The following is a 25,000-nucleotide window of genomic DNA, read 5'->3' on the forward strand; positions in this document are numbered from 1 at the left end:
GACAGACAGACACAGAGACAGATAGAGACAGACATAGAGGTGTCTCAAAGAAAAAGCATGGTGTCTAACCAGTGCGGTGTTTCGCCTTCCTGTAGGTAATCCTCTACTGTGTCTGACTTCCTCTGCAGGATTTCACAACCTGCCTCTCTTTCCTCAGTGCAGCTCCTCTCTCTCTCTCTGTACAGTACGAACCGTCCACGCTACAAACGTCAGCACGCCAAATCTCAATGACTGCCTTTAACACGGGCAATAAATGTCTTCATTCGGGATGAAATCATTCCGATCAGAGGTTCCAACTTAACCGTCTACATGGACGCCAAATGAAAGCAAACTTCGTTTTACATGCCTCAAAGCATTCAATCGTAAAAATGACTTTTGACATGCACAAAGTGCTTCTGCCAGTTTTGTTTCTGTTTTGTTTTCTGTACATTTTCCAACCAGAGTCCAACCAACCAGAGAGAGAGGATCGGAATAAATCCCTTCCGATCAGACCGGATCGGAATATTCTCTTCCAGTTGAGTAGTGCATTGGTTCTCAAAGTGGGGTCCGGGGACCCCAGGGGTACCTGAGGGGGTTCCAGGGGGTCCCCAGCTAAATGGAGGATAGTTAGGAACCAAATGGACCCTATGTGGGTCTGTAACTCTGAGAGTGTACAAAATGGAACCAAATGGACCCTAACGGGTCCATTTGGTTCCATTTGTACACTCTCAGAGTTAAATTAACATTGATTTTACAATATAAATTGGGGTCCCAAGGATAGAAATGCCATTAAATGGGGGTCCGTAGCCCTAATGCATGTCAAACTGGGGGTCCTCTTGAAATTAAAATGGTTGAGAATCACTGGTAGCTAGCAGTGAAAAATCTTCTCTTATGGGGGTCCCTGGCATATCTTTTGAAGTGGGGGTCCGCAGACTAATAAGTGTCAATTTGGGGTCCTTGACATGAAAAAGTTGGAGAACCACTGGAGTAGTGTTACATGAGGCATTTGGCTTGTAATTGAGCTGTCATTCTTGAGTTTCAGTGGAATATTAGTGTGTCCATATGAACACAGTGAATGAACAACCCGTGTCCCTGTCTTTGCAGGTAAACAATCACAGCTCTCCAAAAAGGATTTTTTTGGATTTTAGGATAATTAGGTTTGGGAAAGGGGCCTTTGGCAACGAAATCGCGGACTTGTACCCCGTCTGCATTTATTGAAACAACAATAAATGCCAAAACACTACCACTTAAGGTATTTTGAGGCCATTTACAATGAAATCCACGGCACCGATGTATCCCTGTTCCTGAGAGTGTTCAAATGGAACCAAAATAGAGACAGTGTACAAATGGAACCAAATGGACCATTTGGTTCATTGTGTACACTGTTCATGAGTTTACAGTGAATTCACAAAGCGGATAGTGGACCCTTTCCATCGAAAGAGTATTTTTGCATCAGCTTTGATAAATCAAAAGACATAACGCCCAAAAGTGAGTGATGCACTATATTTGTGTCGGTTTTGGTTCAACAGATATAGCAAACAGTAATATCATTTAGCGTCATTATAGGTAAATACATATCAACAATAATGAAGGGTGGTATCGCCACAAGCCTTGACTGTATGTCAATTCAATCTAGTGTCCATATTATCCTTTTGTAACTCTCAGAGTTAAATAAACACTGAGGATTGTTTTTACAGTGTAGTTGAATACAGTGGTGGAGGGAGTACTCAGATATTTTACTTAAGTAAAAGTACCAATACCACAATATAAAAATACTCTATAACAAGTGAAAGGCTTGTTAAAAATGTTACTTGAGTAAAAGTACAAAAGTATTGGCATCAAAATAGCACCAAAAGTAAAAGTACAAAAATGTTTGAAAATAGACGATCTACAAGCTCACATGTGAGCTTGTAGATCGTCTATTTTCAAATAGCCTAGTTATAGAATAGGGCTAAAGTGGTTCATGTATGTTTTATAATGTCATCATTTATATCTACAAAGTAACTAGTAACTAAAGTTTTCAATTAATTGTAGTGGAATAAAAGTACAATATTTGCCTCTGAGATGTAGTGGAGTAGAAGTAAAAGTATTGAACATTGGAAATACTCCAGTAAAGTAAAAAATACCCCCAAAAATACTTAAGTTCAGTACTTGAGTAACAGTTACTTTACAGCACTGGTTGAATACCAGCAAATCACTCCATCCATCCATGCTCACAAACAGACCTCCAATGAATGCTTCCCCCACCACATAAAGAAATTTAGCGTATAGGTGTTTACATTAAAAGGAGTGTCAGTGAAAAAAAGTTGCCATTCTCTGCTAACAATTCAAACACGGGGTTCGGGGGGCTACTTTCTATAGCAGTCCTTTTATCCACATAACACAGAATACGTGTGGACTTGTGACATGTGATGCGCTGTGCAAACGGCAGACAATAGCGTTGACAGGCGTGTGTGTGTGTGTGTGTGTGTGTGTGTGTGTGTGTGTAAGCTAGCTGGCTGCCTGCTCATTGGACGCACATCAAAACAAACAGATAATGCACGGCTCTCTCGGGGCACGCGCACGGCCAAGAGAGTTCTGTATGGCTTTTTTTCCCCTAATTGTTTATTTACTTATTTTGTTTTTTGCTTTTCTGACGGCGGTGCTATTTTTCTGTGTGTGTGTGTGTGTGTGTGTGTGTGTGTGTGTGTGTGTGTGTGTGTGTGTGTGTGTGGTGTGTGTGTGTGTGTGTGTGTGTGTGAGTGTGTGTGTGTGGGGTGAGTGTGTGCGTGCGTGTGTGCGCGTGCGTGGTGTGTGCGTGCTTTCGGATATGCTGCTCCGTGTGCTTGTGTGTGAGAAAGAATGTAGAAATACAAATGACACGTTTTTTTTGAAAATAGCAGAATCTAGAAATAGCAGATCTACAAGCGCACAACGCGATATGTAGTAGATCCGATATACGTCTCGATTGGTTAATGTAGGTTTTGTAAATAATCTAAGTCTAAGCAACTTGTAACTCAGTTTTCAATATAGCTGTATTGGAGTAAAAGTGCAATATTTGCCTCCGAGATGTAGTGGAGTAAGAGTATAAAGTGTGGAAAAAATATGGAAATACACACACACACACACACACACACACACGCACTGTGGGGGGAGGAGGGGATGTGTAACAGCACGCGATGTAGTGTTGTGTTTGGTAATAGTTTGGCAGACAGCCCACATCCACATCCAGTGGCTGTGCAGCGTAGCTGTGCAGCGCTCGCTGCCAGAGAGGAGATCCCTGCATTTGTGGGCGTGAGGCGGTCTGGAATGCTACCAGCTCTAGTTTCCTGCTGATCCTGACCTCCTGCCAAAAACGCTACGCAACTACTCTCTCTGTCTGTCTGTTTTCTCTCTCTCTCTCTCTCTCTCTCTCTCTCTCTCTCTCTCTCTCTCTCTCTCTCTCTCTCTCTCTCTCTCTCTCTCTCTCTCTCTCTCTCTCTCTCTCTCTCTCTCTCTCTCTCTCTCTCTCTCTCTCTCTCTCTCTCTCTCTCTCTCTCTCTCTCTCTCTCTCTCTCTGTCTGTCTGTTCTCTTCTCCCCCTCTCTCTCTCTCTCTGTCTGTCTGTTTCTCTCTCTCTCTCTGTCCTGTCTGTTTCTCTCTCCTCTCTCTCTCACACTCTGTCTGTTTCTCTCTCTCTCTCTCTCTCTGTCTGTCTGTTTCTCTCTCCCCCCTCTCTCTCTCTCTCTGTCTGTCTGTTTCTCTCTCTCTCTCTCTCTCTCTGTCTGTTTCTCTCTCTCTCTCTCTCTCTGTCTGTCTGTTTCTCTCTCCCCCTCTCTCTCTCTCTCTGTCTGTCTGTTTCTCTCTCTCTCTCTGTCTGTCTGTTTTTCTCTCTCTCTCTCTCTCACACTCTGTCTGTTTCTCTCTCTCCCTCTCTCTCTGTTTCTCTCTGTCTGTCTGTCTGTCTGTCTGTCTGTCTGTCTGTCTGTCTGTCTGTCTGTCTGTCTGTCTGTCTGTCTGTCTGTCTGTCTGTCTGTCTGTCTGTCTGTGTCTCTCCCTCCCTCCCTCTCTCTCCCTCTCCCTCTCTCTCTCCCTCTCTGTCAGGTTTTTATCCTCAGCTCTTTGTCTTGCTCTCTCGGTGTCTTGTGTGTGTTTTTTTTTTTTTTGCGACTGTAAGGAATTTCCTTTATGTTTTAATGGTCTCATGTCTTTAGATAACGCTGTGCATTCTCTCCCAGGGTCATTACTGTAACGTTTTATCACCCACACAGCACTCACTCTAAGAGACACAGCACAGGGTCCGCTGCCCATCCTGATTCTGGAGAGTCCTACCCATGTTTTGAACCCATCATTTTGTCAAAACACAAATGATGGGTTTTCTTATCGATCATATTTGAGAAAAAATAAATTAACGAAAACGTTTGAAGAATAGCGAAAATAGGAGCTCTACAAGCAAACAAAACATCACGGTGTGATGCTTGTAGATCAGCTAAAGAAATGTTTTCGCCATAGTACATTATTTTAATTATTGGTACTGTCAGTGATTTCTTTGTTTATTGAAGTGATTTGTCACGTGTGCCCTGCATGTGCAAAGAAGCCTAAAAAGGCGAATAGAAATGTAATACGTATATTGTCACAGTGGTAGATGACAAGAAGACAACTTAAATCAATCATCACTATTATTGGTATGATATTGAATCGTCCTGACGGTGACAGCCCTGTCCCCATGCTGGCACAGTGGAGGACTTTGTAACTAGGGTATATCAGCTAGAAACCTTGTAAGTCCAAAAAACTAGATATTACTTTTTCAGGTAATGTAAAAAAAAAAAAAAGAATCACAAGAACCTGTGTTCCAATAGATCAAATGTAATTATTACTATAATCGCTTGTTAATACTTTTCATTCGTTCAACATATACTGTACTTTTTTTTTTTGAAACACAGACACACTTAACCACTTTCAACCTGGTATTCATATTTTGAGTTTTTTTTTTTTTTTTTTTTTAACGAAAGTGTGAGCTTGTAGATTGGCTATTTTTTAGGACAACGCAGGGCATTAATGTATGGAGAAAAAGTATCAAAAGATGAAATACGGAGATACAAGGTTTTTCCGCCCCAACAACAAGGATAAGTGATTTAGGGCCTATAGTAAACATGGGCCGGTCTCTCTCGGTTAAGATCAGATGAGCGCGCTGGCCTCGGCATGCAGGGTCTTTTTTTTTTATATATTTAGCCCCACATCTTGTTCCTATTTCCAAAGATGCATTTACTGCCTTCAAATGTGGTTTTGTTTTGCAACTTTGAACACGCTCCGAACGCTGGCTCCACTCTGTCTGCCGAGCCGGGCCATAAGCATCCTTTTATTGTTCCATGACCATTACGCTCAATGGCTGCATTCAAATGACCCCCGCAATAACTGCACATCCTGTTCAATCTTTGATCTATACCTAACATAATATAGATGTATATATAGATGTAGTTTTATTGTACATATGTACATATGATTGTATAATATATGTGTATTACGTACTGTATATTATACTCTTTTTCTCTTTTTTCTGGCAGGCAGCCATTCAAAACCACAGAAAATTGCCCTTAACCCATAAAGACTGGGAACGCATCTGTGTCATTTTAAATTTTAGCAGTAACCATTATTTTATACTTTGGGCAATTCAAAAATAGCAGATCTACAAGCTCATAGTGCCGCGTTATGAGCTTGAAAATGTACAAATCTTAGAATGTATATTTCTCGTAAATTTGTAAAATATGTTGTTCCGGGGACCTCCAGAAGCAAAGATTTGAGTTACAAATGTCCGCTTTAAAAACATACATATTCAAAGATTTGCACACATTTTCATGATTTTTCTAAAAAAAAATCGCAGATCTACAAGCTCGTAGCGCGGCACTCGGTGCCGCGCTACGAGCTTGTAGATCTGCGATTTTTGAATACCCCAAAGAAACCTAAACGTGACACGGATGCGTTCCCGGTCTTAATGGTTTAATCAAAACACAGACATGTCATGACTCCGTTATCTATGAAGAACGACCGTTTCTAACAGAAATGCTGACGCACAAAACTGAAAGGATTATGGCTTTTTTTTTTAAAAAGACGCGTCCCTTGAAGATATAGGTAAGAGAACGCACCACTAAATGACTCACGTTTGGAAACTGTACACCGAATGTGTTTTTCATCAAGGAGGCTCCTCTGACCATCCTCCACAATAACTGTCCGTATAGCAAAGCTATCGGTTTGGGGTGGTGGGGGGTGGTGGGGGGGGCTATTGAAATTGCATTTCCATGCATTGGGTAATGCTTTAATGTTCGGCGCTAATGCAGTCCCTAATGTACACATCGCATTTAGGAAAGACTCTAAATGATCTATCATAAATAAGGGATGACATGGGGCCGGCGTGCACACACTCGCGCGATATGGATCCGCGTGCTGCCAAAGAGGCTGGCCATTGGAGATATATGGAGTAACTGTATATCAGTCAAAGATAATTCCTGGGCTGTCATAGACTACAGTGTAATGTCAGCGATACAACAATAAATAAATACAAAAAACGAACACTATCTAGGAGTGCTGTCCATCTTTTTCATGTATCAGTCAGTCATTGTACAATGCCGAGCACACGTTTAGCTCATCATTCCACGCCAAATGTTTACTCTACTACAGTGGTTCTCAACGTGCGGTTTGTGGACCCCAGGGGGTCCCTTGAGGAGGTTCCAGGGGGTCCCCAGCAAAATGTGTTAATATAGCATCGGAATGTGCTTCAGCACTTTAAATGATTTGTTTTCTTTTTTTTCCCTTCTTTTTTTGTGTGAGCTTGTGGATTTAGTTTTGATATTTTGGAATAATTAAAAAAAAAAAAAAAATTACAAGAAAGATCTTCTTTTATGGAGGTCCCTGGCACAAAATCCTTTCAAAAGGGGGCCCAAACAGCCAAATACATATAGAGGACCTTGACATGAAAATGACATTTTATCAGCTGCACATTGTATGCTTAATTAAGTTTTCTAATTAGCTGATATTTAACAAACTCAGCGCTTCAACTTCTAAGCTTGATGAAAACCTATAAAAAGCGATGCAATCATTTGAACTTTGAGAAATCAACCACTTCTGAATATCACCAAACTTAAGAAATCAAATACAAATAATAATGGGATACACCTATGCTGCAATAACTACGTGTTTTGGTTGCTATTTATTTCATTTTGAAGTGACGACAGGGCTTAAAGGAGTAGTTCACCCAAAACAATACTTATTTTCTATCAATTCCACACCTTGCATTCATGGATTCTTTTTAGTTCTTGTCGCATTCCTAAGCCAATAATTTGATTACCGGCGGAAAGATGCTAATGAATCCGGTAGGAGACACAAAGTAGACTCTTTGTGTCTCCTATACCTGGTCATCAAATTATTGGCTCAGGAATGCGACAAAAAAACAAAAACAAAAGACGAATTCAAGGCTTCATGGGGTGTGTTATTGATTGAAAATAAGTCATTTTTTGGGTGAACTACTCCTTTAAATAAAAATGTGTGTGATGTATGGAAAAAAAGGATTTATTTGAAAAGGACATAAGGAGCCTCCTATATTAAAGGCACTGGGTGTCAACATCTATCATGGTGGGGCCCCTTTCAGACGGAGAGCCTCTGGAAATATGACACTTGCTTTTGTAGACGTCACCTTTTCCTATCATTAGAAAACTAATCAAAACCTTTCTCTTTTGTTTTAATCAGACGAGCTCGCAACGTATAGTCAGGTTTAATTGCCTATATAACATTATGTAACTCGTGACTGCAATAGTCAAATAGAACAAACTGCACATTTGCAGCTAATTCTCACCACCGAAAAATACACTGTCTATGAATAATCTAGCAAACTTTACAAGACTTTGGAGAGGTTTCAAACAGTGTAGGTAGAATGAACTTTCTGCTTATGTGTTTTACATGTTATTGTGTATTATTGTTTGTCTTTAAATGTTTCGATGAATTGAATACACATGGAAACCCCAATGGAAACAAGCCATAGTGCTTTCTTGGGTTTGAATCCTTTTAGCATCATTTTGTATGGAACTGTATCTCTGTGCTTTTTTTTTGCAAACTGTTAAGGAAGGGGAGAAAATGAAAAAAATAAATGTCTAACTGGCTCTGACTCACTTTGGGAACACATCTGTGTCATTTTAAGATTTATTTGGCTATACAAAAAATAACAGATCTACAAGCTCATAGCGCGGCACCGAGTGCCGCGCTATGAGCTTGTAGATCTGCTATTTTTTGAAAAATCCTGAAAATGTGTGCAAATCTTTGATATATATATTTTTTTTTAAAGCGAACATTTTGTTTAAAATATTTGCTTCTGGGGAGGTCCCTGGGACAAAATATTTCACAAATGTTCGCTTAAAAAAATATATAATATTCAAAGATTTGAACACATTTTCACGATTTTTCAAAAGATTGCAGATCTGGCTTGTAGATCTGCTATTTTTGAACAGCCAAAGAAATCTTAAAATGACACAGATCCAGGTCTTAATGGATATATATATATATATATATATATATATATATATATATATATATATATATATATATATATATATATATATATATATATATATATATATATATATATATATATATATATATATATTTATTATTATTATTATTTTTTAAGTATTCATTCAAATCAATCAAACTAAGTTTGGAAACGGTTAAAGAAAGTAGATAGGTAGTGTTTTAGTAGGTTAATGCTACACGGTCAAACTTAATAAAGTAGTAGGTTATTCATGGTTTTACGGGGGTCTCTCATACCTGTTTGAACTGCTCCTCATAGGTCCACTCGTGGTGCTGCGGCTGTGCGTGCGGCGCCATCCCGCCAGGTGAGTCCGATTGTCGGGGAGGAACAGGAGGAGGAGGCGTGGGGGTGAAGGAGGCCGGCGGAGGCACCGGGACGACCCCTCCACCGCGGGAGGCGGCCAGGAGGAGCTGCTGCTGCAGCCCCAGAGACGGAGCGCCGTGCGCCGGGGAGCCGGCGTGGCTGATCGCCGCCGATCCCTGGTGGTGGTGCTGGTGCATGGACATGGAGGAGAGACGGCTCTGGTAGTGAGCCAGGTCTCCATCCATGTCATCTTCATCGTCCTCCTCCTCCTCGTCATCCATGACCCCCTGATCGTCGTCCATGTCGTCCTCCTCGTCCATCATGTCCCGGTCCTGATCCTGATCCTGGTCCAGTGCGCCGGCTCTGGAAGAGGAGGTGTTGTTGTGGTGGTGCGCGCCCGCCTGATCCTCGTCTATATCCGAGTCCCCGGTGGTAGTGGTCATCATGGCGGACCTTCTCTCCAGGTGCTTGCGGGCGTTGAGGTGCGACTGGAGCAGCTGCCGCTCCGCCGCGGTGGCGATCAGCCCGCCGCCGCCGCCGCTGGTGGCGACTCCGACTCCCGCGGCGAAGGCGCCGCGCACCGCCGCCTGGTAGTGCCGGAACGCCAGCGCCTGCTGGTGGATCTGCGACTCGACCACCATGGAGCGGAGGTCCTTGTCCTGCTTCTCCGCCTGGCTCTGGCGGAGCTTCTCCTCCAGCGCCAGGCGAGCAGCCTGCTGCCGCTGGAGGTTCTCCATCACCGCCTCCAGCTTCATGCCGCCGCCGGGCGTCGGGTCCGATCGGCCCGCCGAGAAGTGAGTGTGAGCCGGGGAGACGGAGGAGGAGGAGGAGGACACCGCCAGGAGGGGAAGGCTGCTGCTGGCCGAGGAGAAGGCGGCTTGCTGCGGGGGGGGTGACAATGAGCATGGGACGATCAGGACAGTCACAGCGTGGGAAAACTCGTGGAAAACACGTTCCAAACTATAGCCTACTGTTTTGCTAGCCTTGGATCAAGACTATCACATATGTATAATCGCTTTTGACATGTTTCATATCTACGATCATCCGAAAGTATAAAAGTCAGACTCGATCAAATACATGATAGTCTTGATCCGAGGCTAGATCAAGTTTTGATCGATCATTTTGATCGAGTCAAACACATCTATGATAGTCTTGATCCAAGACAACTATTTTACTATGGCATGAAACACATCATCGCCCCGATCTACGTGGTTTTACAACAAAAACAACGCAAATACTTGTCTTTGCTTCTTTTGAAACTGTAGCTCCCGTGAACTGACAGATAAAGTTGTTTAACATCAGTCTCCAGCCTTGGATCAAGACTAATCATATATGTATTTGATCGAGTCTGACTTTTGCTTTCATATCTACGTATGTATATAAAAATGTCAAAAATCGATCAAATACATAGTCTTGATCCGAGGCTAACATCAGTCAATGACCGCAAAAACTTGCGCCAACTGACTGTGCGTAAATCGGCATATGCTATCACATGAAGCAATTGAAATATACCAGGGCTGCTAAATATGCCTAACATTATAGAGATCAACAGTTACGCGAGTTACGAGAGCAACGCGAAATAAAGCGATCGGTTTAGTAGCCTACAACACAAGAGTGGGCTACGTTTCTAATAAAACAAAAACAAAAAAAGAAGGGGAAAAAACTGTAGAATAAAAGTTTTGGCAGCTTACCAATGTCGATTTGGTTGCTATACTTGTGTTATCAACCATGCTTCTTCTCCCGGGGTCAGATGTGCCGAAATATTGAACGGATCACCCAAGAAAACAACCAAAGTGTCTCTCCTTTTTCTCCGAGCCCGTTGTGTGTGTCAGATGTGATCAAATTCCTGATTGTACATGGAGAGAGATGATGATGTGTTGATTCTTCTTCTTGGGTCGGAGTGGCGGAAATAAATGAGTCGCCGTGTGTGTGTGTGTGTGTGTGTGTGTGTGTGTGTGTGTGTGTGTGTGTGTGTGTGTGTGTGTGTGTGTGTGTGTGTGTGTGTGTGTGTGTGAGCGCGCGCGCGTGTGCATGTGCGTGCGTGCGTGCGTGCGCGCGCGTGTAGCCCCCGCAGCCCTTTGGCAACAAGTGGCAACTGGAGGCTAGAATGACCTCTTGAGGCAGAGAGCAGCCCTGCTGACGCGCCCTGCTGCTGCTAACTATATACACGTCAATAGACCAGATATACGTTATGGGGCTAGTGGTTCTCAACCTATGGGTCGGGGCCCCCAGGGGATTATTATTATTATTTTTTTGGGGTAGATCTGCTATTTTCATAATATTCATCTGTGGAACCGAGTCAAACTAAATGTAATGCCTCAACTCCTACATTCCAATTGTAAAAAAAAAAAAAAAACTTTTGAAAATAGCGATCTACAAGCTCACAATGCCTTGCAATGCGACACATTGTGAGCATGTAGATCGGCAAATGGCCAAAATGTACATAGGGTTGAGATGGTTAATGTGTGTTTTGTAATAATAATACAAATCTACAAAGTAACTAAAGTTTTTGCCTCCGAGATGTAGTAGAGTAGAAGTAAAAGTACTGAAAATTGGAAATACTCCAGTAAAGTAAAAAATACCTCAACATTGTTCTTAAGTACAGTACTTGAGTAAATGTACTTAGTTACTCATCCACTGTGTGTGTGTGTGTGTGTGTGTGTGTGTGTATGTGTGTATGTGTGTATGTGTGTGTATGTGTGTATGTGTGTGTATGTGTGTGTATATATATATATATATATATATATATATATATATATATATATATATATATATATATATCAAAGTATACTTACAGTACAGAAGTAAAAGAAGTCAAATAAAATAAATATGAGCTGATCTACAAGCTCACAGCTCCAGTAAAGTGAAACTGTAGCCTACTTACTTTCCACCTCTGTCTGCAAGGAGAGAGATCCAAAGAGTTTCTGGACGCAATCCAGGACTAATGTTGTGTCTGCTTAGACAGTGTTGGATGGAGTCATTAATAAATTATACATCATTGCTGTAAAAAAAAATAGCAGATCTACAAGCTTGTTGCATTGCTTGTAGATCGGCTATTTTCACTAGGCCTATTTATTTTATTTCTTTCAATAATGATTAAAAAAATGAACGGTTTTGGGACATTCAAGGTTGCCACCTGACAGCAACAATGTATTTCTGCACTTTCAGGAGAGCGTAGCACCCTTGTTGTGCTTGTCAACTGTTTTATTTGTTAAAAGGCATGCAAGATGCAGTGGCACTTTGTGAAGTAAAAGGATTTGTTGAGGGGTAGGCCTTATTTCAAATGGATGACAACAGAAAAACAATTAACTAAAAAAAAAAGAAAGGCCACTCAGATCTTAAAAATTGTCTATTTAATCACTTAAAACCCAGCATCCATTTGCTGGGGGGAACATTATTTTTTGCAAAGAGATTCGGGGGAAAGCGTCCAAGTACACACATCCAACTCAGGTCCATTTTGGCGAAGTTTAGATGGTTTTAAGTAAACTTCGGGTGGAAATTTGAAACTGCACTTTTGTCTTTAGTGTAAAGGTAACAGCATTGAAATGATTCATCTTCTATACCTTTTGAAATATTAAAACACAATTGAGTAGACTCATTCATCTTCCAACTCAAGGAAACAAATAGAATCAAATAAACGAATAGATTTAGAAGAAGTGCTCTTGTTAGATGCTATGCAATGATGCACCTAAACTAATGAACTAGCAGAAGCTATTCGAAGACTGCATTGCAACGTGTTGTAGGTTCATTTTTTCTTTGGGTTGCAGACCAATTTTATTGGGTCACAAGTAGATATCGCCTTTTTCCACAACATTTCATCAATTAGAAATATTTTTCAAACGTATTTCATAGGCTACATAAAATGGACAAAATCTAATCATTTCCATAAATACATTTAAAAAAAAGTTTAAACGTATGCAAGCAGATCTACAACGTGTCGCATAGTGACATGTTGTGAGCTTGTAGATTGACTAATTTCACTGTTATAGTTTGGTTCCCGGGGAGACATCAAATTTCTCTTCTGGGTCTCGAGGTAAAACGTTTGGGAACACCCGTAGATCATAAGCAGAAACACTTCAAAGGTAATTGGCAGCTAATAGAGGTAGAGGCATATTATTTGTGGAATAACCTAAAAACACAATCCATCACATAGTTACAAAAAAATCACACCCTGTGTGAATGTAGCGGTGCCTTTGATACATTTTGTCATCGATATGTGTTTATAATGTGTTTATAGCCATAGCGCCGCTAAAAAGATGACACTGAAGCCTAAAAAATGTTTACTTTACCTCTGAGAAATGCCAGACATAGAAAGCCTGAATTAACTTCCATTTAGCTGGAATGAGCGCTATATGTGCCAGCCTATTCATGTTCTTTCATAGGCATCTTAGAGAAATCTGTTAATACTGTAAAATCTGTAAATATGGGGCATGCTGGTAGAAAATCTACCACATATTCATAACGTCACAGGTTTGATTTCAGATGTATGGAGACCTACAGTATATGTGTTCTCCCAACGCTCGTAGGTTCCTTAGAACTTGAACAATAAGGGGAAAACAAACAAAAACACAAAAAAAGAAACAAGACAAGAACTTGCATCCAGTATGTGCCCCAATTTGAGTCAAAGAGGGTGCTACATGTATGGTCAGGTGCTATACTTTCTATCTGGACATGGCATCACAAGCTATATTGGCAGATGTGTGTGTGTGTGTGTGTGTGTGTGTGTGTGTGTGTGTGTGTGTGTGTGTGTGTGTGTGTGTGTGTGTGTGTGTGTGTGTGTGTGTGTGTGTGTGTGTGTGTGTGTGTGAGAAAACTGAGCAGTTTGTTGGCCAAACATTGCAAATGTTGCATTAAGTTCAGCTGATTTAATAACTACTGTACGTTACCGTCATTACTCATATCATGTATCACCAGTGCTGACAGGAAGCTCTGTGTGTGTGTGTGTGTGTGTGTGTGTGTGTGTGTGTGTGTGTGTGTGTGTGTGTGTGTGTGTGTGTGTGTGTGTGTGTGTGTGTGTGTGTGTGTGTGTGTGTGTGTGTTTTATGTAAAATAAAAAAAACAGAGTTAGGCGTTAGGGTTAGAATTAGACATTTAAAGGTTAGGTTTAGGGGTTGGGCTTGAAGTTATGCCTGATTTATACAATACGTAGTTTGCATGCCAATGTAGCACACCTAGAACTGGTCTCATCTTATACATACCTGGGCATTTGGCTAGATTCCAAGCTCTCATTTAAGATTCATGTGGAGAACCTAACCAAAAAACTAAGAGGGCAGATTGGTTTCCTCTACAGAAACTGTAGAGAAAAAAAAAATTGTCATAATGTCTGTGTTTGACTATGGTGATGTGCTATACATGCATGCTTCAATCTCTACACTTAAGCCTCTGGAAGCAGTCTACCACAGTGCCCTACGTTTTATCACCGGTGATGACTATCACACCCATCACTGTATTTTATATGATAAAGTGGGTTGGTCATCTCTCGCAGTACGCAGAGAGCAACATTGTATTCTTTTTATTTATAAGGCCTTGTGTGTGGCAAGCTTCCTCTATACCTATCTTTGCTCTTAGAACCTAAGGTTACTGGACATTCAACACGTTCACAAAAACACATTAGATATACCAGTCCACGTAAGAGCAGTGAACAAGGAAAGACCGCCTTCATGTATTATGCACCATCTTGTTTGCATCTGTGATGATTGTAATATGATTCAAATGTTTGTTATTGTTTTTCATTATGTATGTATTTTATATGTGTTATATGCTGTTATCAGGGCGTCCCTGAAAAAGAGAGCTCGCTCTCAGTGGGCTTCCCTTGAATAAATAAAGGAAAAAGAAAGAAAGAAAGAAATAGCTGATCGACAAGCTCACAAAGTGTCGTAGCGCGACGTGTTGTGAACTTGTAGATCAGCCATTTTCACCGTTTCCGAAATGGGGCTTAAGTGGTTAATTCATTGGGGGGGGGGGGGGGTTTTGGGGAGGGGGGGTGTCTTGTCGAGAGAGCAAATTTCTCTTTTAGTTTCTTGAGCTGAAAAGTTTGGGAACCCCTGCACTATAGAATACACAGAATTTACCCCCATCCAAATGAAAACGACATTTATTCAAGATGTCTGAATGGCGAGGCTCAGCAGGGGCTGGCCTTTAAGCGTGCAGTATCTATTGAGATCATGACAAAACGCTGTTTCAAAGTCAAGAAGTGACTACAGTTATATGTAGATGTCTGCGGTTTGACATAATTGCAGTTAGCAAACATTTAGCATAATGACTGTGCAATTAAGTCTCACTCTGATCTGCCACATAATGATTTGGGTGAAGCAAATTGATTACCACCTCTTTGACCCACAGTTACTATAGTAGTCAACATTTAGTTGTTGTTATGTTGTAAAAAAGAAATAAAGGTCAAAAACAAAACAAGAGGCTCAACAGGAAAAGGTCTTCTTACAAATACACCCGAAAGGGCTTTAGGAAAAGATGGCGAGTTGTGCTGACAGGGTATAACAGAACAAAAGGACTCAAATAGCAGAAGAGATTATTTAAAATCTATTGGGGTCCTTAGATAGATAGATTAACTTGATTTCAGACGCAATAGGTCCATATGAAAACAGAGATACAAAACAGACACTAACAATACAGAGATTGTCTGAGTAGCAGACCAATTTCACTCACATAAAGCCCAGATCAGTTAAAAACACATACATATCGCCTCCAGTGTTTCACTACTTTTGTCTATTTAAATTTTGTTATTAGAGGATGAACTCCTTGAGATGCATCATTTCATTTTCAAGGGAGTCCTCAGGCACAACTCACCTAATAACAACAGTGACAATGACACAATCAACCCACGCCAATGAACAGTGACATCGACAAAAACATACACATAAAAGGACCCCTGTTTTTTTTTTTGGGGGGGGGGGGGGTCTGCTCTTTTTTTCCTCTACAAATATACCTCTTTGCCAAAAATAGCCGATCTAGCTTGTAGATTTGCTATTTTTGGCTAAAGTTCTCCTCAGAAAAGGGATGTTAGGGTTCAAGTGGTTAAGGTAAAAAAAAAAATCATAACACACAAAGATTTGGCGGACCCCCTGTAGTAACTCTGAGGACCCCCTAGGGGTCCCGGACCCCCTGTTGAAGACCCCTGGTTTAAACCAAACATCTTCAAGGTTAAGGACCTGAAAATGTATCTGTCTACGGACCCCCATCTGAAAATGTTTCATGCCAGGGACAACCATGCAAGATTTGTCTCATTCAAATGTTTCAGAAACATTCCACTATTTGAACATTTTGTCAAGATTGCTTTTGTTGTTGAAAATAGTAGATGTATATGACATCTCCCACCGTACCAGACCACGCTATATCTACTACTTATGTCATCTAAAAAATAATAATACAAATATAACGAAAGCATATCAAAATAAATAAACAAGCAAACAATGTCAGTATCAAAACACAACCAATTATATAATGCAATGATCAAAAACATGAACAAGTAGATTGAAGAGAAGCAAGCTAAGAAGTCTTGAAGACATGGACTGAGGTCATTGATCTAAGTGGAGATAGGTAGATTTGTGGTCAATGCTAAATGCAGGTGCCAGTGCAAAAGCAGCAAACTCATTCTTTACAACCTGCTATGGAGTGGGAAAGGTTGCTGTTCCTTCACTACACAATCCTGACTGTTAAAGATGCTATAAGTTATATGTTTTACCAATTCATCATTTATCATTTATTGGTCCTGACCTGAACATATATTTTCTGCTTACTAAAGGGCTGGAGAGACAGTTAGAGCCCAGTTATGCTATCACAATATAGAGCTATTTAGCACTAATACACCAACAAAATAATATCACATAGGCTACACAACTTTTAATTGAAGTCAGAGAGTGCACAAATGGAACCAAATGCCAAATGGTTCCATTTGTACACTCTCTGAGCTATAAAGTAACACTCAGGAGTTGACTATGTACCATCCTCTTTGTTGTTATGTTCTCATAGGGACACGTGTATCATTTAGATATAACAAAATGACCAATGGACATGACATTTCCTGTCACCTGCTAGCCACTTCCCTGGGGCCTCCCCCATTGTCCCTGGGCCCCCCTGGGGGCCTCTCCTATTATCTCGGGGTCCCCGGGGGGCCCCTCTCGTTGTCTGGGGGGGGGGGGGGGGGGGGGGGCGCAACAGACAGTAGAATGGTGCAATACCATGTAAGCTTATCTCTGAATGAAATAACCGGGTTCAACCGTATACAGGTTTACAGCAGTGCTTCTCAAATGGGGGTACGTGGACCCCTAGGGGTAAGCAGAGGTACTACAGGGGCTACGTGTTGAGTATCATTTCTTTTTTATCTTTTCTTTTCTCTTCTGCACTGTAACTGCATCTACACATTTTTACTTATTTTGTTTTATGCATCCTAATGTCATTTTATAATTGTATTATTGTGTTTCACCTTGCCTTGGTGAGAGAAAGTGGAAAGTGGAAACATTTATTTTAGCTGTTTTTATGTTTCATGATAAAACGTTGACAAAGCATTGTGTGAACCTGCCTATCTGTAAAATCATAAACCAAATGAAATACCAAACTTCACTAGCACAACTGTTATCGAATAGAAAGCAATACTTATTTGCCATTATGCCGTTTTATTTTGAACATTATACTGACACCACAGCTGGACTTTCTGTAATGTTAGCCACAGTTTAAAATAACTAAAACTCTGTCACTCCATGTCGTAATGGTAATGTTATATTCTTCATAAGGTGGGTTATCATTCAGTCATAGCTCCATAGCTAGCTATGGTTTTCTCTTACAGTTTTCTAAGCAATATCTTGTAATCAGGTAAAGTAGGGATTAGAGTTCAGTAAAAAGGTACTGCAGAATGTGCCATTTCACAAAACCCTTCGGAAATAGCTGATCTACAAGCCCACAACGTGCAGCGGTGCAATGCATTGTGAGCTTATGGCAAATTGGTTAATTTTATGTTCTGTAATATGTAAATATGCAAAGTAACTAAGTCAAGTTTTTCAAATAATTGCAGTGGAGTAAAAAGTTCAATATTTGCCTCTGAGATGTAAGGGAGTAAAAGTATAAAAAATATTGAAACATGGAAATACTCAAGTAAAGTAAAAGTACCTCAAAATTGTACTTGAGTATAAAGTGCAGCAACTACATTTTTGGACACACTGACTTATTTATATCTTATTTGTATCCCAAACGTCAAATTAGCCTTCGTGATTTTGGGGGATAAACAGTTCCCTAAAGAACAGATATACACTTAGTGTAATATCACTTACATGCCAATGACCAATTTAAACCCATTTAAAGCCTTTTATCAGTTAAATTATGTGCGTAGTTACTGCACTTTGGCTTTGTACGGCACAGCACAGTATGTGTGTGTGAATGTGGTAAGAAAAACAACCTGACACTGAAAGTGTTCCATCTTCCAACCTATGGAAATCACTGTGGCTGTTTTGAATCCCACTAAAAGTCCTGGGAACGGGATATGGTGCACACACGTGTGCGCGCGCGCGTGCATGCGTTTGTGTGTGTATGATACAGCGTTGCAGTAGTGGAAATTGCAGATATCGCGATGCAACCCGCTGTGAGCATGTAGATCAGCTATTTTCACAATTTTCCTTTCTTTTTTGAATAAAATAATAAAAGGAACGTTTTTGGACGTACAAGGTATGACTGTTTATGACTTCTTAGTTGTTCACCATCTGTCAGAAGGGCTTGGCCCGCCTTTGGTTAAAGCAATTTTTTTGCTTTAACTAAAATAATTTACAGTGTATACTTTAAGAGTTTTACTGTGAGACCTCTGGTGTGTTGGGTACAGAGAGAAGGGGTGCATGTGTGACGATTGGAGCTTTTTGTCACCTTCATGTGTTTTAATACAGGAGCTGCAGGGGACATTGCAGGTGGCAGGTGATGCAGGTGACATTCAACATAAGGAGCCTAAAGGTTTGACCTTTGACCCGTTCTGTCTACCTGGAGGGACAAGACAAGGTCAACCACGAAGTCACAGACAACACAGGACAATCCCCCAGTGTCAATTTAACTCTGACAGAGTACAAATGAAACCAACTGGATGGATATAGATAGATAGATTAAAATACTCTAGATAAAAAGAAGAGTAGACTCTTCAATGTTGTGTTGAACACTGCACGAATGATATATCCATATAATCACACATGGTATACATTCAAACTTAGCAGTGGGTTAGATATTCATTTTGTTATTAACGATGCTGCTTTGTTTATCAGCTCATGATGTCATGTTAGACAGGGGAAATGTTCACTGACGATCAGTTCAGTGAGTGTGCATCGGCAAGACCATGGCGCCCCTAGGTGGTGAAACAGGGAACAAACATGACAGCAGACACACATGGTGGCTGTACAGAATCACAGTGCAACAGAAAGTATCTCACACTGTTCTTTGACAACTAGTGAGGGAGGGGGGGACAGATTCCGATACTGCTAATGCACTCACAACTAAACACTGCTTTTAGTTAAAATGTTAAAGCTCTATATATTGTGATGGTAACAGTGGTCTCCAGTCTTTTAGTTTCCCAAGGAGCTTTACACTGGGGGAAGGGTGTGTGTACACTTTTTTGGGGCATCACCTCCTGTTGTCACTCATTCAATTCATTTTAGGGATCAAATCAGTCAACATTCAACAATAATGTGGGACAAACCTGACACAAATCTGCCTACTGTAACGGTTTCCTCAATTAGCTGCTTTGGGGTGCCAGGTAGGCGTGTACCTACCAGAGAGCAGTTGGTCACTCTCTCCTTTAGTTATGTAGCCAGGTGGTGTCAAGGGAAGCACACAAAGGACTCAATAACAAATAAAGAACCCTTAATTGTTTTGGAACAGCCGTGTATTGGGTAACCAGGGATGGGTTACAACAAATTGCATTAAAAGGAAATAACAAAAATCATCAACCCCAAAACAAAAGAAATGAAAACAAATGTATTTTTCAACTCAAGACCAGGGTTACAAATGGGGGGTTATTAATGCACGTCAACACTCCTAAAATGAACTCAAAAGTCCCTTCTCACACACAAAATTAAGTGGTCCAAATACAGTTCAGTTTAGTCAAAACAAAAATCCTCTTGCTGTCAGACAAGTGTTTCCATCCTCGATTGTAATGTCTATTGTTCCATCTTACCTTGGTGTTGAATGGACTCTTTCTCCAAACAATTTTCCTCCCCAGTTCAATTCTCCTCCCTGGATTCACGTGCAGTGGAGGTGAGGTTGAAATCTGCAGGCCTGCTTAGCAGTTTAGTGAACTGTCTTTAGGCAAAGTGAACATAACTTTGCTCCAACCTGAGCCACACCAGGTAAAATAAAAGAAGCTGGATAAGAAGAGAGCTGGACCACACCTTGGGTGCTGCTGCCAGCCTGCAAACTGGAAATCACTCCCTCAATCACACACCTTTGGCAATTTCAGTACTGAGCAGGGTGATTGCCAGGTGTCAATCATTGTAATTTGGGGATGGCCCATTAATTAGAGTCAATTATACAACAGGTAGTTCCGACCAAGCAATCTGATTGGTTGAAATAGCTTTCTAGCCGTGCTTCAAACCAGCATCATAGCACGGGCCGAATCACATTAATAAATCACTCCGCACTGCAGTCCGCGCCTGCTTAGACCATATATGGCACAGCTGTGCTGTGACGTCACGCTGTCCCACGTTACGAAAACAAACAGAGAGTATCCTGACCCACCGCCGCCACCGGAGAACAAACAGCTACGCAAAATGGACTATGTTGTTAATTTTGATTTATTTGGTGGACTTACGGTTGATCAATGTTTAGAAGAGGATGAGAAGGAGAAAATAGCCAATCTACAAGTTCACAACGCGACGCGTTGTGAGCTTGTAGATCGGCTATTTTCGCCGTGCGATACCTTCGTACGACGGAGCATATAGCCTACTGGAATCAGCTGTGATGTGCCTCAGCTGTGTTGTGCGCTCTGAGTGCCTCAGAGCGCTGCTACAGGGACTATTTTGTCTCAGTCAAATAAACTCTTCTCTTTACAGGGAAACATAATAGCGAAACATTTTTATTATGAATTGCCCCACAATATGAATACATTTGGATGTGTTTTGTTGGTAACTAACTGTTGTATAATCGCAATATTACACTCGAGGGTGTGCTTTACCTTACATTATTGGCACTTCAGTGATGCTGGCGGAACTCGGCTGCGCCTCGTTCCTGACCGCATCACTGGCGTGCCAATAATGACGGTAAAGCACACCCTCTCGTGTAATATTGCTTAATTGTGACTCTGGCCGTCACACTACTTACCCTACAAGATCTTCCTCCACACAGCTGATTCAAATCACTTGACGAGCACCAATCTCTGAATCTCTGCATCCCCAATGCAGAGATTCAGGCGTTGCAGCTAGTGTTGTCATGTCTGCTTATTATAAGCGACTTTGGGCTTGTTTTTCTGTAAAGTCGCTTGTAAATACTGGTAGTTGCGGATTGCATTTTTTTTTGGGCTTGTTTCTTAAGTGTAGTTGCCTATTTGGGGTTCCTTCCTAATGTTGTTTAAACCGGTGGTTCCCACATTTTGTCATGTCAATGACCCCCAGATAAATATGTAATTGTCCACAGACCTCCATCTGAAAATATTTTGTGTGAGGGACCCCCGTACAAATAACAGATCTACAACCTCACAACACATCGCTGTGAGCGTGTAGATCTGCTATTTTCAAATAGTCGATGTACAGTGGTAGAACACAGCCTGGTCACTTCTTTTGGGCTTGTTTTCAAAGACCTGGCCACTTGTTTCTCCTGCAAACTCTGGCAACACTGGTCACGGCAGCAACAGCAGCCAGTCAGAATGAAACTGTCTACAGCTAAGTGTCAAGAGCCATTGATCATTAATTTGAATCAGCTGTGTGGACTGTGGAGGGAGATGTTGCTGGGAAGTAGGCAGACTAATATTTCTGTCAGGTTGTGTTCCCACTTTATTATTGACAGACAGAGATCACTCAAATGAATTGAATGAATGAGTGACGCCCAAAATGTACGCAAGGGCTCATGGAAGGACACTGGCAACTATACTGGATACATAAAATATATTTTCAGGTGAGTCACCAATTTCATCCAATCAGGAGAGAGAGCCCATTTATCAGCTTAAATGTAATAGTGTTCAAGTTCTGTATTGTCTGCTAAAATCCCTATCAATTTCACTATTTTTTTGGGGGGGGGGATAATAATAATTATGTAGTGTAAAGTATATAGAACCTCAATTAATATGATTGATATGACTGTGATGATTGACAATTAAGGTCTAATATTTCTACAATTACTACAACACCTGTATATCTAATCATTTTGGGCATATATTGAAGGGTAACTTTAAGTTTGATAATGATTTACCGTGCATGTTCAAACTATGTTTACTTTACATTCCTTAATAACGCAGTAGTAAGGTTGCATAAGGCACTAGGGAGTCAGTAATAAGGCTGTGTAAGGCAGCATGTAGTCAGCAATAAGGCAGTACTAAGGCTGCAAATTAGGTCCTAGTAGAAAACACTGTTGTTACAGTGAAAAAAGCCCAGCAGTGGCTGTACTTCATTAGGATGCTGATTGCTGAAGAAGCCCGGACTCAGTCCCCGGCCCCTCACTCTGGCCTATACAGAGGACTCGTTGAAAGCATCCTCACCAGCGGTATCACGGTGTGGTTTGGAAACGCTACCCAAGCTGAGAGGAAATCTCTCCCATGAGTTATCAAAACTGCAGAGAGAATTATTGGATGGGATCTCCCTGCCATGGAAACAATCTACACACAGCGCTGTAGAAGGAGAGCACAGAGCATCCTTAAGGATCTACATAATCCTGCTCACCCTCTGTTCGTTTGGAGGAACTCAGGACACAACCTGAGACACCACAGGCCAGAAGAGCATCTCACCACACTACACGCTTTTTTAACAGTTTTTTCCCTGCCACTGTGTGATTAGTAGAGCCGAGGACATTAAGGACGGTAGCCAATGTGACAGATGAACTGAATCATGACAGATGAACCATTATAGATGAATTCCATTTTTATTATGAAGCACTTATTTATTCTATTTGCCTTTTAAATAGTATGGTAGAATATATGTAGGATTATAGGATGTATGATGTTTTCTGTCTTTTTTAAATGCTGACCCTGGGAGCTGAGCTCCAAGATATCCTTTACATTCGTGCAAATGGCAAATAAAGTGTATTCTATAAGGGCCATTGGACAGCTTCCTCGTGTCATGATGGCTGCTCCTCACGACGATCACTAGAGTGTGCTCCTCACTAGAATAGACTGAAATTTGTTCTCTGAGGAGCACACTTTTCTAGTTTAAAACAGTGTTAGCAGAGGATGGTTTCGATCCATCGACCTCTGGGTTATGGGCCCAGCACGCTTCCGCTGCGCCACTCTGCTATCAGTCACCCCAGATGGGACTCGAACCCACAATCCCTGGCTTAGGAGGCCAGTGCCTTATCCATTAGGCCACCGGGGCTGCAACAAGGGCCACCACAGCCTGTATTTACTGTTCATTTGTTCATTCCTACAATGACATCATTCAGTCATATGTGGACAAACCATTATAGCAGAGGTGTCAGTGAATGAGAGAGAGAGAAAGAGGCAGTGGTGGAAAGTTACTATGTGAGGCAGGAGGATAATAAGGCTGCTGCAGGCAGTATGTAGTCAGTAATAAGGCAGTAACAAGGCTGCATAAGGCAGTAACAAGCCTGCATAAGGCAGTAGGGAGTCAGTAATGAGACTGCATACGGTCCTAGGGAGTCAGTATTAAGGGAGCAAAAAAAACTGACCAAAGGACCATGTTCAGGGGTCTCTAGAGCGCACGTCCAAAACCGCTTTCAATTCGGCCAATTGGAGGCACCACGAATGCGCACTTTTCGAGTTTAAAACCGGGTTAGCAGAGGATGGTTTCGATCCATCGACCTCTGGGTTATGGGCTCAGCACGCTTCCGCTGTGCCACTCTGCTATCAGTCACCCCAGGTGGGACTCGAACCCACAATCCCTGGCTTAGGAGGCCAGTGCCTTATCCATTGGGCCACCGGGGCTGCAACAGGTGCAACCACAGCCTGTATCATAAGCGGTAAGGAGTCATTAATAAGGCCGCATAAGGTAGTAGGGGGTCAGCAGTAAGGCAGTAGTAATAAGGGAGACAAATAAACTCACCAAAGGACCATGTTGAGGGATCTCTATAGAGCACATGTCCAAAACTCTTTTCACTTCTGCCCATCGAGGGCACCACAAATGCAAATACTTTCCACCGCAGCTTCCTTGTGTCCTGGTGGCTGCACCCCACGACTGACACATCACTGGGCAGACAGCCTGGCCTGGCAGAGATCTGTTCTCTGAGGAGCGCACTTTTCTAGTTTAAATCTGTGTAGTCTGAGGAGCGCACTTTTCTAGTTTAAAACTATGTTAGCAGAGGATGGTTTCGATCCATCGACCTCTGGGTTATGGGCCCAGCACGCTTCCGCTGCGCCACTCTGCTGTCAGTCACCCCAGATGGGACTCGAACCCATAATCCCTGGCTTAGGAGGCCAGTGCCTTATCCATTAGGCCACCGGGGCTGCAACAGGGGCCACCACAGCCTGTATTGTACTGTTCATTTGTTCATTCCTACAATGAGATCATTCAGTCATATGTGGACAAACCATTATAGCAGAGGTGTCAGTGAAAGAGAGAGAGAGGCAGTGGTGGAAAGTTACTAAGTAAGGCAGTAGGATTACAGTAATAAGGCTGCATAAGGCAGTATGGAGGCAGTAATAACGCAGTAATAAGGCATTATAAGGCAGTAGGGAGTCAATAATAACGCTGTAATAAGGCTGCGTAAGGCTGAATGTATTAAGTTATGAGGCAGTAATAAGGCTGCATAAGGCAGTAGGGATGTCAGTAATAAGACAGAATAAGGCAGTAGTGGGTTAGTAATAAGGCTGCATAAGGCAATATGGAGACAGTCATAACGCAGTAACATGGCTGCATATGGCACTATGGAGTCAGTTATAACGCAGTAATATGGGTGTATAAGGCAGTAGGGATTCAGTAATAACTCAGAAATAATGCTGCATAAGGCTTTATGGAATCAGTAATAAGGCTGCATAAGGCAGTAGAGAGTCGGTAATGAGGCAGCATAAGGCAATGGGGGTCAGCAATAAGGCAACATAAGGCAG

The 25,000-nt window shown here is 41.6% G+C and overlaps 1 protein-coding gene across 2 annotated transcripts in view; it reads right to left on the reverse strand.

Annotated features, from left to right (window-relative positions):
• Window positions 1-10,904, reverse strand: part of arid3c (AT rich interactive domain 3C (BRIGHT-like)) — a 129,737-nt gene extending 118,833 nt beyond the window's left edge. For both annotated transcript variants that reach the window (XM_084055851.1, XM_084055850.1), the window contains exons 1-2: window positions 10,506-10,904; window positions 8,748-9,695 (exon numbers count right to left, since the gene is read on the reverse strand). In XM_084055851.1, coding sequence (XP_083911977.1) covers window positions 8,748-9,695; window positions 10,506-10,544 — 987 coding nt within the window. In that variant the 5' untranslated portion in view covers window positions 10,545-10,904. The remainder of the gene's footprint in view (window positions 1-8,747; window positions 9,696-10,505) is intronic.
• Window positions 10,905-25,000: the final 14,096 nt, after the last annotated feature.

Source organism: Gymnoscopelus microlampas (assembly GCF_963454915.1).
Source record: "Gymnoscopelus microlampas genome assembly, chromosome: 4".
NCBI lineage: Eukaryota > Metazoa > Chordata > Actinopteri > Myctophiformes > Myctophidae > Gymnoscopelus > Gymnoscopelus microlampas.